General features: G+C 40.0%; 1 protein-coding gene across 1 annotated transcript; it reads left to right on the top strand.

Moving 5' to 3' along the window:
- Positions 1 to 239: 239 nt before the first annotated feature.
- Positions 240 to 10,757, top strand: prtfdc1a (phosphoribosyl transferase domain containing 1a). Its single transcript, XM_061093850.1, has 9 exons — positions 240 to 257; positions 756 to 862; positions 1,570 to 1,753; positions 3,699 to 3,764; positions 7,810 to 7,827; positions 8,459 to 8,541; positions 8,918 to 8,964; positions 9,384 to 9,460; positions 10,710 to 10,757. Exons 1-9 carry the CDS (start codon positions 240 to 242, stop codon positions 10,755 to 10,757), a joined length of 648 nt encoding a protein of 215 aa, XP_060949833.1.
- Positions 10,758 to 17,202: the final 6,445 nt, after the last annotated feature.

Below are 17,202 nucleotides of genomic sequence, written 5' to 3' on the forward strand. Positions count from 1 at the left end.
CTAGTGAATCATTTGAGTTCCTGAGCTCCAGGACATGCTCCTCCCTGAGGGAATCTGAAGCCTTCACCCAATGTCGTCTTACTTCATGTTCTGCCCTTTTTCTTGCAGAGTAGAAAATGGAAAGGCCTCAACTTTAGTTCCGGTTTATGTTGTGTATTCTACTGACGGTCTCCACAACCTGAATAACCACAAACCCAGCTCACTTCCATTGCTTTCCCTGTGTCAACGCAGCTGCAGGAATGGAAAGAGGAATTGTGGTACGTTCAACACAAAGCCCAAATTCATCCAAAACTATAATTCAGCAAGTATGGTCGCGTCTTAATAATTTGTGGCTACAAAAATTCTTCAGCCATTATACAAGTAGCTGTTGTACGAGGATAACGTACAAGCTGTTGTCTCATATCCTTATTACTACAAACAATGAAAGTGTTGTAATATTCTGTTAATGCACTTATTCAATTTAAGCCAAACTAGAGCAAGAAGTTGCCGAATTAGTTTGCATGTTTTTTTAAGTATTGAAACTAAATGTCCAAAACTATACCTTGCACTTGAAAAAGAGAACTACTCTACTTGGTAACACACAAAAGAATCAAGTGAAACTTTTTGTGTTACCAGTATTTTTAACAACTTTTTTTCCTGTGAAATTCCCGACCATAGAAATCCTTGAGCCCTTTCCGTGGTTAAAAACACAACTTTATAGTATTTGTCTGTTCCCTGTGAAATAACACGTTTTAACATCCTGACCTCACATGTAGATAAAAGACGACTGGGCCGGGCACAGTCTGGACCTGTTCACCTACCCACAGCACTACCACGAGGACATCGAGAGCATCTACATCCCACACGGGGTCATCATGAACAGGTAAAAACCAGTGGTGGGGAGTAACAAAGTAGAAATACTTCGTTACTGTACTTAAGTAGATTTTCCCTATATCTGTACTTTACTTGAGTATTTATTTTCCTGACGACTTTTTACTTTTACTTGTTACATTTGAACAAAAATATGTGTACTTTCTACTTCTTACAATGTCAAACTGGCTTGTTACTTGAGCAGCGGAGGTTGGCGCAACACGCACCTCTCTCTCTCTCTCTCTCTCTCTCTCTCTCTCTCTCTCTCTCTCTCTCTCTCTTCTAGGGTTCAACATTTGTAAAATTATAAATTATATACATTATATTCATATTGTTGTTATAATTTTTCAGTCAGTTAAGATAAATCTTGAGGAGAAACATTTTGGGTTGTTTTGTGTCTGTATAGGACTACTATAAAAAGCACTTTGCATTTTTAATTTTGGTACTTGTACTTTTACTTTTGATACTTAAGTACATTTCAACACCAGATACTTTTGAAACTTGAGTACTTTTAATATGAGCTACTTTAAGACTTTTACTTAAGTCATTTTCTGACGGGTGACTTCTACTTTTACCGAAGTCACTTTCAGGTAAGATATATGTACTTTTACTCAAGTATGGCTTTCAAGTACTTTATACACCACTGGTCAAAACACACATTCAAGGAAAGGGAGAGTTCTTCATCATTTCCTCAGGTCATCGATGTAACGTCTCCCACAGGGTGGAGCGTCTGGCCCACTATATCAAGGACGACTTCGGGGACGGCAACATAATGGTGCTGTGCGTCCTGAAGGGAGGATACAAGTTCTGTGTCGATCTGGTGGAGTTCCTCAAAATTCTTGGCCGCAACTCGAACAAGTACATGGAGACCCGGGTGGAGTTTATCCGTCTGAAGAGCTACCTGGTAGGAGAAGTGCATGATGCATGAAAACAAGTCACAGCAGAAGTCACACATTTTCCTCAAGTGGCAAATCTCTGTAAACAACTCCCTCATATCCTGAAACACTGCATGGAAACATCTTGTTTTCTTATAGATAAGATAAAATAAGATACGACTTTAATAATCCCTTTAACTCCTGTGCAAGCTTGATCCAGGACAATATTATATAATAGAGTATTAAGAAAATGGTCTTGCTTGTTAAAGATATATAAATAAACCAGCAAAGAAAAATGACAGATTTATTTTATTCTGCTGTCTAATAAATCTATAAAATAATAAACCCCAGAAACATTTCAGTATTTATTTAGTTGTTTTCTGTCTATGATAAACGTGTTGTAAGGACCAGTCGATATCACTTTAACAACAACTTTAAAGATGGATTAGTTGCTTAAGATTCTGAGCTGGAATACATTCTCATAAATAATATATAACAACATATAAATTACATCTTTTTTTTATATATATATTCTTTTTATTGGTTTTTAACCGTTTTATAGAACAAACATTAGAAAAACAAAACAGACAACAAAAAAAACAAAACAACAAAAAAAGTCCCACCCCAAACTAACAATGAGCACTGCAATATATATCCTTACACATATATATACATATATATATACATACATACACATATACATCCATGTATACACAAACATACACAATCAGCAGGATGACAGGAGACAGGCAAGGGAATAGCGTGTATAAAATAAAAAGAATGAAACAAAATTAAAAGAATAAAAAAGCAGTCAGGCCTCCCCTTCCAGAAAAAGATTATGAGTTATGGTATGAGAATTCACCTTAATCAATAATACTCCTGTTACAGTCCTACATTTGTGCACCAAAGTAAATCTGACCATCTCTTCTGTATCTCAGGGATGTATGTTTAGGCCCGGCCACCAGAGGTCACTGTTGTTCATGCTAAGTGAAGAATCACCACACTCAGGACACTTCTCAGCTCAGGTCAAGAAAACAGCATCTGACACCGTCTAACACCTGGAATGTGTAAACTGAGGAGTTGACTGCAGGGATGATGTTCACCGTCGTATAATTCTGCATCACTCTTCCACACCGTCACTTATTAGACGGTTTGTTTTGGCAGAGACACGTCCAACAGGATCTGATTTATATTTCTCTGCATGTGGTCACATTCCTGCTCTGCTCATGCAGCTCAGGGGAAGAGTCACCATTCAAATTTATCTATAATTGAATTTAAGTAGCTGCGAGAACAGCATGAATTTAATTATGGAGAGTTTAAAAAAAGAATTACATAAAAATTCAGTAAAAATACAGTCGCAAAGAAAAAAAACACTGACCATGTAATTTGAGAAATGTAAGAATGACCATCCATAAAAATAATGAAACCTAGAATGACTGATGACGCAGTGAGTCTCATGGGTCACGATGGAGTCATGTGACCTGCCCATGTGACCTGCCCCCGGGACGGGGATCTTGTCCCTGTCACAGCTTCTCTTGTGTCTGTTGTTGTGTATTTTAAGGATAGAACATGTATTTTCTGAAGAAAGTGTGGTGGGATTGCTGCTTTCGACAAACTTTGAATAACATTAAAATTTCAATATTGTTTCTATTATTATATATTACGCTTGCACAACAATTCCATCACATTATACATTCACAGCCGTTGCAAAACCAGTGTCCCTTTGTGCATTTGTCTTGCATTAATGCAAAGTAAAGCCAAGTTATTGAGAAACACTACGGTCGGATACAGTTTGTCCTTAAGAAAACATATGTTCCTCCGTTTCCCAACCAGCAACCTGGCAGACGCTGTTATTGTCGATTACAGGGGATGAAAAGCAACCGTGCAGTAAAGAGTTACAACATCTCTATATGATGTTGTTGTTGCTTAAGATGACATTCTTCTTCTTCTTCTTCTGCTTCTTCTTCTTCCCAGAATGACCAATCCACAGAGGACCTGCACATCATAGGAAGCAGAGATCTGTCTTTCCTGCGTGGAAAGGTGCGTGTAAATTACAGCTAAACACGTCAACACGGCCCTAACCCAAGAATGTTACAGTGATCCTGAGAGCTCGAAGCTCCACAACTTAAGAAAACCCATGTGAATATACACAACTTATACAACACAAGCAAATACTCAGAATCAAATACTCACAACTAGGGTTGCAAAGGGGTGGAAAGTTTCCGGTAAATTTCCGGAAACTTTCCGGAAACTTTCCACGGGAATATTAAGCACGGGAATTTTGGGAATTTTGAAAAAAAAAAAAACTATGCAAATTAAACGCTGAGCAATAAAAACATCATTCAAAACTCTATTTTAAAGATGTATGAAACGTTGAGTTTCAACCCTCCACTGTGCATTCTTCCATCACAAGCACAGATAACTCCCAGCATGCTTCACTCTACAGCAGGGCTACTGAGGCCTGATTGAGGATTGTTCATCTGTTCATCTAGCCTATTTCCATTATAATGTATCCATCAATTGTAAAATATTTTTACAGACTATTCCAATTGTTTGGCTAACTATTTATATCTCTGGCATTGCATTAGTGTTTTTTTACAAACTTTTTTCTCATCTTATTCTACAGAACAATGCCACGTGCACTCTCTCATGTGTGAAACATTTCACCCCATCCAATGTAGAAGGAAAGGCTGTGTACATTTGCAAATACTGTGCAAAGACCTATGTTAAGAATGACGCAATGATGCAGAAGCATATAGTCAAGTGCCCAAAGTTTCCTTTAGGGCTCAAATCAGCCTATGACACAACAAAATGTTTATATTTATGTCTGTATATGACAAGGTAAATACAGTTAGTATAAATTACCCACAACATTTCCAGTTTATTCCCATTAATTCCCGTTAATTCCCGTTAATTCCCGTATATTCCCGTTAATTCCAGTATATTCCCGTTAATTCCCATGGAAAGTTTCCAACTTTGAAAATTCCCGGAATTTTGCAACCCTACTCACAACACATCCAATACTCTCAACGCAACCAATACTCACAACCAAATACTCACAACAAAACCAATACTCACAACCAAATACTCACAACCAAATACCACAAAACAATCAAATGCTCACAACAGGAGTATTTGATTGGGTTGTGAGTATTTGATTGGAGCATTTGATTGTGTTGGGAGTATTTGATTGTGAGTATTGACTGACTGTTGACCTCTCATGACCACAGCAGAATAAACCTTATCTGAGTTTTCCTCTAAGAATATATTGAATTTACAACTAATTCAAGGACAGGAAATGACCTTTATCTGATCGTATAACTCTCTTAAATATGTTTGTACAGCCCAACACTTGCCCTTAAAGCAACACACACATTCCGATATTTCAACATTAAGAGGAGTTTTGGACCAATCATCGTCTCTGTGTGCATCTCACAGGAGTGTGACTTTGTTAAAGTGGTTTGCCCTTCGCCGGCGTCGCCATGCATCAGACACATCAGGAAAACAAATGTTCCCACGAGGCAGATTTACTGAGTGTTCATCCCTGTCGGGCTCTGGAGGGGAGGACAGCGGCATCGTGTGGAGTCATCCCTCCTCACTGCATCCTCCTCCGAGATAGGAGAAGAACTTCACTTCGGCTGATTTAATGCCCACACGCACTCGCTTTAAAAACAGGCTAATGTGGAATTCTCTTAAGTGAAACGGTTGGAGAGAAAAAGCTGAGGCTGGAACAGAAAACATGAATCACTCCAGTTCGTCTGCGTCACTCAGGTCGACGCTCCCGTCACGATGTCTCACTCTGATGGAAATATTGAACACGAACCTCCCACTTAGTCCCTTATAATATCACAGAACTCTTTATTAGTCACCTGAGCTCTGTGGGGCCTGATGAGGCTGAGTCATACGAGCGCAGCACAACAAAGGGAGAAGCAGCGACAGCAAAGAGAAAGTCAATGTTAACGTGAAGCTGACGTGAGCTCCTGTAGTTTCCACGATGTTGAATCAAACAGCTCCAGTGTCTTTAGCCCGAGGTGTATTCAGCAAATCTGAGAAGTTTGATTTAAAATCTAGCTCAAACATGGTGTGTGTGACCTGAAGACACAATCAGAGGCTTTGGCACGTGGATAAAATACTGGCTGCTAAACCATTTGTCTTATCATTTCACTTTAAACGATTTTTAGATACGCTAGCTCAGCTCAGTCTGTCCAACGGCTCGTCGACATGTAGCTGTGGAATGTTGTAGCGGCATTCATGGTACCCAGATGATCTATTACATTGTTTTAATGTGGCGCCACCATGAGGTTAATATTTTAGCTTTTGAGTGATTTATCTTAGATGTAAAAGATAGCGCAAATAAGCAAATGTAAGCATGCTAGGATGTTTTTAATGTATTTTTTGTCTTTTATCTATTTATCCAGCAAATAAATAGATAGATAGATAGATAGATAGATAGATAGATAGATAGATAGATAGATAGATAGATAGATAGATAGATAGATAGATAGATAGATAGATAGATAGATAGATAGATAGATAGATAGATAGATAGATGGATGGATGGATGGATGGATGGGTGGGTGGGTGGGTGGGTGGGTGGGTGGGTGGGTGGGTGGGTGGGTGGGTGGGTGGATGGATGGATGGATGGATGGATGGATAGATAGATAGATAGATAGATAGATAGATAGATAGATAGATAGATAGATAGATAGATAGATAGATAGATAGATAGATAGATAGATAGATAGATAGATAGATAGATAGATAGATAGATAGATAGATAGATAGATAGATAGATAGATAGATAGATAGATAGATAGATAGATAGATAGATAGAAAGATAGAAAGATAGAAAGATGGACGGACGGACGGACGGACGGACGGACGGACGGACGGACGGACGGACGGACGGACGGACGGACGGACGGACAGACAGACAGACAGACAGACAGACAGACAGACAGACAGACAGACAGACAGACAGACAGACAGATAGACAGATGGTAGATAGATAGATAGATGGATGGATGGATGGATGGATGGATGGATAGATAGATAGATAGATAGATAGATAGATAGATAGATAGATAGATAGATAGATAGATAGATAGATAGATAGATAGATAGATAGATAGATAGATAGATAGATAGATAGATAGATAGATAGATAGATAGATAGATAGATAGATAGATAGATAGATAGATAGATAGATAGATAGATAGATAGATAGATAGATAGATAGATAGATAGATAGATAGATAGATAGATAGATAGATAGATAGATAGATAGATAGATAGATAGATAGATAGATAGATAGATAGATAGATAGATAGATAGATAGATAGATAGATAGATAGATAAACAGGAATTTGAGTTTGTGAATTTAAATGCCGTTTCGTAACATTTGGGGATTTGGCAGAAGTAAAAACTCTCTGAAGATGAGGTACAGAAAAGACATAAAAGTCTTAATCTAATAATCCCTCGAGAGTCGAAAACTAAAAATCCCAAACAATGATGCAGAGCAGAATCAAACATCTGCCAAGGTACAGTTGTGGTCCAGCTGGCTCCAGGTTGTGTTTACACTTTGAAGCATGCACCATGACAGGTTAGTTACGTTTGTGTTTCCATCTTGTCTTACACGTCCCCGGCTACTTTCTCCGAGTGTTATGTAACAGGGTTCAGGTGGAGCTCGGGAACATTGGCCGGCCGCCTGCATTCTCTCCAACAGCTCCCCCCGAACCATAGATACTCTCCACCGGTCGAAACAAAGAGCCGCTCGCACTCGGCCAAAAGGAACAAGGAGTCACTTGAAACCTGGAGGGAAAGTGTGCAGCACCCGGACACTCAAAGTGACTTTATACTCACTTCAGACACTGATGTTTATTACAGCGGAGGACAGAATGAGTCTGGGGTTTTGTAAAGGCGTTTGAGATACTGCTAACATTGTTGCCGTAGAGACCGTCTCTAAGAAATGTAAAATTTGGACAAACAACCAGCCTTTATATTGACTTTACTGGAACCTTGTTAAAACTCAGAGGTCCCGATGTACTAATGTGTGTCTGTTTTTGTTTTCGCATGTAACCAAGTGTGTGCTGATTGTTGAGGTGAGTGTCCGATACTTTTTTTCTTACAACTTCTCAGAGACTTTAAATAAAGATCGACAACACAACAGTTTCCACAAAAGTGAAACCAAATCATCTGAATGGTTCCCTGATGGCTGGTTGCAGTATATGACCATATAAACCATGTCTCCTCCATGTTAGCAGATGGGATATGGTTAAAACGAAAAAGTCCAAATATGGACTATATGAATAAATTTTTCCACAACTGGAGGAAGTGGAGATGTGTCATTCATCTTAATATACAGTCTAAGTTTAACATTTTAAAAATCTACCTTGTTTGATGCCTTTGACAATTTAGTTTTAATTTCGTTCACTGTTTTATTGATCAGGAAAGAGGGTTAGTTACAAAAGGTCAAAAAGAACAAAGTGTTTCATATATACTTAATTAAAACACATCTCTGTAAGTGAGTGGGACATTTTTTTGTTTATAGAAAATCAACATTTAGGAAATTAAAGTAAAGTAAAAGTAAATAAATGTCAGAATAAAACTCGAGAAAAAGATCAAAACATCTCTCTGTCACTTTTCCCGTCTCTGAAAGCATCCGTCCCTCAGACGTCCCCTGTCCCTCCGTCCTCATCTCTCCTCCCTTCCTTTGCTCTTCCCTTCCCTCAGGCCATAGTTGACACAGGAAAGACCATGAAGGCCCTTCTGAAGCATGTGGAGACCTTTGAACCCAAGATGGTCAAGGTCGCAGGGTGAGCCCGTCATTCGATCGTCCCCCCCCCTACTAGTGGAAATGCCGAGCGTGTGACGAGCAGGAGAAGAAGATCACTCGTCCACATTCCCTATCTCCAGTGCATGGGCAGTTCCCTTTGTGTTCCGAAGATCACACACACCAGATAAACATCTTTCCTCCCTGATGACTTGTGTTGAAAGTTATTTCCTTTTTTTTTTTTAAACTCTGTGTAAAGCTGTTTGAGTGTTGGCATGTTACACGTATGTAAGTTTCCTCTCTGGAATGGGGCGTGTGTTTGTTGAAGTGATGATAAATTAAAAACAGTGCTCGAGATAAGGAGTTATTCATCTTAATACTTTGTTGTGCTTTAACTTTTCATGTGATGTGTGTTTTAGTCTTCTGGTGAAGAGGGTCCCCAACATGCCTGAACATCTGACCGACTGTAAGTACTCATGGTTTCTACATGATTGTTGGTTTGTTTCCTCTGCTGAGAAAGTTATATTTTAATTTCTGTCTGTTTGTCTGGCTCATAGTCTGAATACTGGTCTGACTGCCAGCAGGATTATGCAAAAACTACTCAACTGGAGCCGATTCGATTAAGGGGGCAGATCTTGGAATGGTCATTTGGATCTGCACCAAATTTCACAGAATTATCAGTCCCCTAAAGACGCTGGATTTGTTTAATCAAGATCCAGGATTTGTTCTCTGATAAATCAACAGAGATATTGAAAACAACCTATCTCCAAAGATAGGAGTGAAAATAAAATTCCTTCATCCGCCTTTATCTTTTGAAACGTGTCCTGTAGTTTTTGCATAATCCTGCTCACTTATTAACATTCCTGTCTGCATTTGCTCTGATAGATGTTGGATTTGAAATCCCCAACCGCTTTGTTGTCGGCTATGCCCTGGACTACAATGAATACTTCCGTGACCTGAATGTAAGTGAGTGGGCCGAACTGACACGGCCGCACGCCGCACACGACCTTTAGAGAAGCTGAGAGAAAGGGATGAAAGAGGCGGGGCTTGGAGAGGAAACTGCTGCAAATCAAAGAGACGTCCGCTGCCCTTGAAATCTAGACTCACCCTGAGAATCCTCCCTGTCTGAGGAGACTTTAGATGTCACTTATACCTGAGTGGGAGGCGGCTCCACAATCCTCTCTTCCAAATATGGTCACTTTTGGTTGATGGTGCTGGAAAAAATGCTAAAATCAAGGCTTCAAAATGGCAGCTCACAAAAAAAATAAAATGTCATATACTTGTTTTTGAATTAATCCAGTTGTTGGATTGTGAAGTCTCGGAATTCAAATTTAAAAACTTTAATTTGTCCAATATTGCGTTTTCCTCATCTCATTTCTCATCACTTGCTTTTTCTTTTTCCTGGTTTCTACATTTTTACCCTCGTGCAAAGAAACCATCCCTTTTTCATCTGTAGAACTATTTTATTTCGTTCTACTTCCCTGGTCTCGTAAACCCTCTTTCTCTTTCTACACTCCTCGGGGTCTGGAGTGCAATCATTCCTGTTTTCCTTGTCGCCCCCCCCCCCCGACCCCGACCCCCTGACCGTTTATTTCACGCCAGATTTCTCATTCCCTGAAATTAGTGAGAACAAATCCATGTGAGCTTCGTCATTTTTATTTCTGCAAAGACGTGGCCTCAAATTTACCTCTGACTCATGTGAAACACTAACCCCACTCTGACTCCCCTCGCTTTGGTTGTGTGTGTGTGTGTGTGTGTGTGTGTGTGTGTGTGTGTGGTGCTGCACGTACCGTATGTACTGTATTATTGTGTGTGTGGGTCCTGTGCATGTTTGAGGGGGGTGGTATTCATTACGCAGGTTTGAAACCGGGTGACGTGTGGAATGCAGAGGTTAGGATCTCATTATCAGGCAGAGTTGAAGCTTCCCTCTCTTATCTGTCCTTATCCTGCAGGAGAAATATGAGTTGAACCCCCGGGACGCCCAAAGTTAGATTTATGAACGTGTCATATCTTTGTAGATTACCTGAACCCTAAATCACTGCAAACCTCTCTACATGGCACATTATGCTGGAATGTCCCATATGGGGCGATGATCTTAAACACACATTGTGCCATCATCAGATTCAATATTCATGTACAAGATTAAAACTGTTAATTTAACACGAAATAACACCAGATAATTCCTCTTTCTCCCACCTCTTTCTTTTTCAGCACATCTGTGTTATCAGCAAGACCGGAAAGATGAAGTACAAAGTTTGAGAGGAATTAAAACCACGAATTATGCCCAGTTTTTACACAGCGGCACAAAACTATGTGTATTTGTGTGTAACTTGTAAGTTTTAAAAAGTTGCTCAAAGCAGCTCATCCAAATTTGTGGAATGACGTCATGAAAAAGCTTTAAATTAAAAATGATATGTTCCACGTGATGTTGTGTTGCCTCGTCCAACCTTTTGGGATAAATGAGTTGAAAGAAGCTCCGCCCACCAGGAGAGGACGTTGGTGACAGATGGAGCGAGCTTATGGACGCTGGCATGGCTGTGCCCGGGCGCCGCCCACCTCTGACTCATGGAAAACACACAGTGGGCGCAGCAGCCAGGCCGAGCGGCGTCTCCACACTGACATTTGTTTCCAGCTTGAACCGACTCTGCTGCAGACGGGAAACAAAAACACAACAATTCACCGAGCTAAACCAAAATTGGTGATGTGTAATTTCTTGTGTACCAAATTCCACTCCCATAGTTTGTCAGTAAAACTCTCTTTATGTATTTCATACCACATGTTGAGTATTTTTTTTCTCCCACATTTACTGAGCTGCCACAAAAGTTTGTCTTTCACATATAGAAACATTTTCCTCAGCATCTGACGCGTGTCCTGAGATATTTGGATTCTTTTTTCAGTTTTGCGTCCATCCGGTTTATAAGCAACATTTTACTGTAATATTCTCACTTGGTCTCACTCTGACATGTTACGCACATTTTACCAGGAAGCCGGCCTGAAAAATTCTGGAAAAATGTCAGGAGCAACTGATCCAGTCTCAAACTTGTTCTCACATACAGGCCCTCTGGAAAATTTCTGGAAAATAACCAGAGTTGATAAATGTGCAGAGTTTGACACTAGAAAGCTGTTTTTTAAATTCATACTGAGGGTGGAAAGCTTCTCTATGATCAACTGGTTTGGAAACAGTAATGTCCACAATGCAATTACACATGTCCGATATGGAAACATGGAGAAAGGTCTTTCAAGAGATGTTGAAGAAATCTCGGGAGGAAGCTTTAAAGGCAGCAAAACCTTTGAAATGTCAAATTAATTAATAGTCTTTCATCATAAATTCCTCAATTACTGTTGAGGAAAACAATCTCTTTATTCCACTAGTTCGTACATAAACAAACATTAAGGCCTGTTGTGTTTTCATAAGGTTTTTACTGCGACAATTAAGCTCTTAGTGCTTGACCTCTGGGGGAGAGTTCTGCAGTGTGAAGGCTAGAAATCCAAATACCTGCAGACTGGAGCACAAACATACACACTTGACACACACACACACACACACACAGACACACACGCTGAGGTATTTTCTGTGTTCTGTTGCCATCATCCGTGTGACTGAGAGAGTCAATTGTGCGTGTCGACAAACAGAGCCGAGCAAGCTTCACTTCACCCAGCGTGCTCTCGGGGAGTGTTATCATGTGGCTACGCGCTCTTTATTCTAAACCACCTGAAACTCCAAACACACAACATGACGGGCAGCCAGGAGCACATGGAGGAGTTATTATGATTATTCTGATTTGTAATCATCATGGGATATAATCTCTAGATGGAAAGATGGTGAAGTAATTAGGGTTTGATCTGGGTTGAGCTCTTAACCTGTGCACTCGTCACCGCTTCATGTAAACTAACGTCCACAGATTCAAAAGTCTAAAACCGAAGCATCATATTTTATCATTTTGGTTGTTCCAGACATTTTTATTTCCAAAAGCGAGACTATATTCCCGCCTGACTTTTTACAAGCTTGTTCCGAAAGGTAATGATCCAGCACCGGCGACAAGGCCTCTCCAAGTGAAATGACCTGGTAAATGAGTTGCTATGTGGACAATACCAGCGGCTGCAAACAAAAGACAGATCTGGGAGGTTTGGAGCGTTCCGTTTCCATGTTGTGCTTTCAGAACGCTCTCAGGTTTCACATCTGTGGCGGTAAACAACACCTCCGCTAACACGCTCAGAGGAACCCTGCGCTCAGGCGGGTTTTATCGCTTGTCCTTGACCCTTCAGGTGCAGAGCAATGAGATAAGAAAGACGAAAAAGACCCTCAACAAATCACACAGCGTTTTAGTTGTGTGCTATCTGCTCATCTGGAGCCACAAAGACCCCCGTTGTTCCTGTGGCTGCAGCCCCATGTGTCCTTAGCAGTGGTGGGAAGTAACAAAGTAGAAATACTTTGTTTCTGTACTTAAGTAGATTTTTCACATATCTGTACTTTACTTGAGTATTTATTTTTGGACGACTTTTTACTTTTACTTGTTACATTTGAACCAAAATATGTGTACTTTCTACTTCTTACATTCTCAAACTGGCTCGTTACTTGAGCAGCGGAGGTTGACGCAGCACGCCTCCACGCACCTCTCTCTCTCTCTCTCTCTCTCTCTCTCTCTCTCTCTCTCTCTCTCTCTCATCTACGGTTCAAAATTTGTAAAATTATACATTACATACATTATATTCATATTGTTGTTATAATTTTTCAGTCAGTTGAGATAAATCTTGAGGAGAAACATTTTGGTTAGTTTTGTGTCTGTATAGGACTACTATAAAAAGCACTTTGCATTTTTAACTTTGGTACTTGTACTTTTACTTTTGATACTTAAGTACATTTCAACACCAGATACTTTTGATACTTAAGTACTTTTAATATGAGCTACTTTAAGACTTTTACTCAAGTAATTTTCTGAGGGGTGACTTTTACTTTTACCGAAGTCACTTTCAGGTAAGATATCTGTACTTTTACTCAAGTATGGCTTTCAAGTACTTTATACACCACTGGTCCTTATCATAAAACATCAGCACTTGGCAGTAGTGGTTAACTTATCCCAGCGCTGCTGCCACCCGCATGGCCCTGGGAACCCGGGGGCCATTGTCTTTCACCTGGAGGCAGGGTTTGTTGAAAGCAAGATGGGACAAAAAGCCGGGCGGTTTTCACATGCTGCGGCTTTGTAGTGATCCGTCGAGGGAACAGAGGAAGGGGCCAGTCCAGGAAAGTAGGCTACAGGTAAACTGCTCCCAGCACAAAAGGAACAAAACGGGAATTGTACATTTGAATGGCCACACATCCATGCGTTGGACACATGAAGCCATGGCTGGAGACGATAGGATTAGATGTCACATCACCAGTGGTGTAAAAAGTACTTGAAAGCCATACTTGAGTAAAAGTACAGATATCTTACCTGAAAGTGACTTCGGTAAAAGTAAAAGTCACCCGTCAGAAAATGACTTGAGTAAAAGTCTTAAAGTAGCTCATATTAAAAGTACTTAAGTATCAAAAGTATCTGGTGTTGAAATGTACTTAAGTATCAAAAGTAAAAGTACAAGTACCAAAATTAAAAATGCAAAGTGCTCTTTAAAGTAGGCCTATACAGACACACAACAACCCAAAATGTTTCTCCTCAAGATTTATCTCAACTGACTGAAAAATTATAACAACAATATGAATATAATGTATATAATGTAGAATTTTACAAAGTTTGAACCCTAGATGAGAGAGAGAGAGAGAGAGAGATAGAGAGAGAGATAGAGAGGTGCGTCGTGCGTAGAAGTAACGAGCCAGTTTGAGAATGTAGAAAGTACACATATTTTTGTTCAAATGTAACGAGTAAAAGTAAAAAGTCGTCAGGAAAAGAAATACTCAAGTAAAGTACAGATATGTGAAAAATCTACTTAAGTACAGTAACAAAGTATTTCTACCTCGTTACTTCCCACCACTGCACATCACCAGCTCAACAGAAAGAGAGTGTTCCTCTAAACCAGCTGTTTTATAGTTTCACTTGTAGATTCAGACAATAACATCTTACAGGTTTAGTGTGAAAGATGTAGGTTGAAATTGGTGGAGTTTTGCAAATATGTAATTTTCCCAAAATGTCAAACTATTTGTGTTTGTGCTTCTGCTCAATTAATCTGAATTTAGCTACCAGTCACGAAAAGATTACACTTCATTCCCAGTTTGTAACTGAAGGAAAACTGCTTCACTGACGCATCTTCGGTCACAAATAGAAAGAACATCCTCTCTGGCGTTCATTGTGTTCCAGTTACAGCCCGGCTGGCCAGAGGGTTTGATGGATTGACTGCTGCTGGGTTTCATCCAGTCATCAGACTCTGTGCCAGGTCCACTTACACAACCTGGAGCGGGTCGGGATCCTCATCCTCTTAAAACTCTCAAGCTCAACCACGGCTTAAAGAAGAACCTGATGAATAAAGCTGTGTGTACGTGGCGTGTGGTGGATGTCGTCTCGTCTGTGTGGACGGAGGAACCGGTTTCACTCACTTTGCATTCTGTGCGGAGGAGTCATGTCCACCTGTCCTGACGCTGCCGGGCTTTGAACTTGGGCTTCATGTGACGTCCTAATCCAGCCAAACATTTTGCTGCCACGAGACGGTTTGTAATCTCTCTCTCCTGAATGTTTGAGTCGAACCTGATTCTGCAGTCACTTATTTGTTGCAAAGGAATCATCAGTTGAAGTTCAAACAAATGCTTCAGCAGAGGCGAGTGAAATAAGGTCGGAAAAAGTGAAATTAAAGATATAAGTGTGCTGTTGTTGCTCACCATTCATTCATCTAAACCTCTGTCCTCACTTTGCCATTCACAAAAACAACAAAGTGCTTTCTTGGGAAAACTTTTGAACAGTTCCCTTGTGGGTTTTCATACACATATACAGATAATGGGCTGTAGGGTGGAAGGAAACAAGCAGAAACTTCATTCCTCTGCAGAGTTTAGTCTCCGATGCACTCGCTGTCAAATCAATACATTCCTCTTGCTGCATTATTAATGTAGCATGAGTTTAATAAACACATTTCATCCGATGAATAAGAACCTGGTGTTCACCGTCCCGTAACGCCGAGTCCCACTTCCATCAGTTTAAGTTGCCCTTTGTCTGGATGAGGGTGCACCAGTTCTTTAGACAATAGCGGCTCTCTGAAACCAGGGAAACCTCGCCACAGTGTGGGTCAGAGGAGGCCCATTGTCCTATCTTCCATTGTGCCGCTGGAGGAGCCTGCAAACAGAAAACTGTCAGCCTTTGTCTTTCTGCACATCAGCTGTGTGGCCCTCTTTTCTTCATGTGAGTCCCATGTGGCCGCCATGCCCTACATGTCCCCGTAGTAAAGTTAAGGACGGTTGATAATGTGCTGGGCAAATATGTTCCACTGGTTGAGCGTTAGGAAACTGGAGAGCTCAGCATGTGTGTGTGTGTGTGTGAGGCCTCGGGCTTCTGCTCCGGCAGTTAATGATGTTCCTGGGATTTCAGTTGCTCACTTTAAAAAAGGACGGAGAGGCTTAATGACAGAGAGGGAGAGCAAAGTGTTTATGAGCCCGTGAGGCTGTTTATTCAAATGTGTTCAGAGGGGAAGTTTCACTCCAGTAAACAAGTTAGGTCATCGGAAAAATATATAACTTATGTGGAGACGTATGAAAACTTTTATAGTATCAAAAGTAGAAATACACATGTACAGAATTGTCACTTATACGTATTTCTCTCTCTCTCTCTCTCTCTCTCTCTCTCTCTATAAAAATACATATGTATCGTATCTGTCTCTATATCTCTCTCTCTATATATATGTATCTTATTTCTCTCTCTCTCTCTCTCCCTCTCTCTTTCTATCTCTCTTTATATATGTATGTTATCTCTCTATGCCTCTCTCTGTCTCTATCCCTGTCTCTGTCTCTACCTCTCTCTCTCTCTCTCTCTTTATATATATATGTATCTCTCTCTGTCTCTACCTCTATCTCTCTATATATATATCTTATTTTTCTCTCTCTCTCTCCCTCTCTCTTGCTCTCTATATATGTATGTTATCTGTCTCTCTCTCTCTGTCTCTATCCCTATCTCTGCCTCTATCTCTATGTATCTTCTCTCTCTATCTATCTATCTATCTATCTATCTATCTATCTATCTATCTATCTATCTATCTATCTATCTATCTATCTATCTATCTATCTATCTATCTATCTATCTATCTATCTATCTATCTATCTATCTATCTATCTATCTATCTATCTATCTATCTATCTATCTCTTTATAGATTTATCTATCTATCTATCTATCTCTTTATAGATCTATCTATCGACCAGCTTGTTTCTACCTCTATCTCTCTATATATGTATCTTATTTTTCTCTGTCTCTCTCCCTCTCTCTTGCTCTCTATAGATGTATGTTATCTGTCTCTCTCTCTCTGCCTCTATCCCTCTCTCTGCCTCTATCTCTATGTATCTTCTCTCTCTGTCTCTCTCTATATATATATTTATGTATCTTATCTTTCTCTCTCTATCATTCTATCTCTATATCTATCTATCTATCTATCTATCTATCTATCTATCTATCTATCTATCTATCTATCTATCTATCTATCTATCTATCTATCTATCTATCTATCTATCTATCTCTCTCTCTCTCTCTCTCTCTCTCTCTATCTATCTATCTATCTATCTATCTCTCTCTCTCTCTC

Source organism: Limanda limanda, chromosome 20, assembly GCF_963576545.1.
Source record: "Limanda limanda chromosome 20, fLimLim1.1, whole genome shotgun sequence".
Lineage (NCBI taxonomy): Eukaryota > Metazoa > Chordata > Actinopteri > Pleuronectiformes > Pleuronectidae > Limanda > Limanda limanda.

Bases quoted from the DNA above. Each gene is read 5' to 3' on its own strand.
- prtfdc1a (XM_061093850.1), top strand. The intron at 1,754-3,698 runs GTAGGAGAAGTG...TCTTCTTCCCAG, and splicing joins TCCGTCTGAAGAGCTACCTG to AATGACCAATCCACAGAGGA. The intron at 8,965-9,383 runs GTAAGTACTCAT...TTGCTCTGATAG, and splicing joins GCCTGAACATCTGACCGACT to ATGTTGGATTTGAAATCCCC.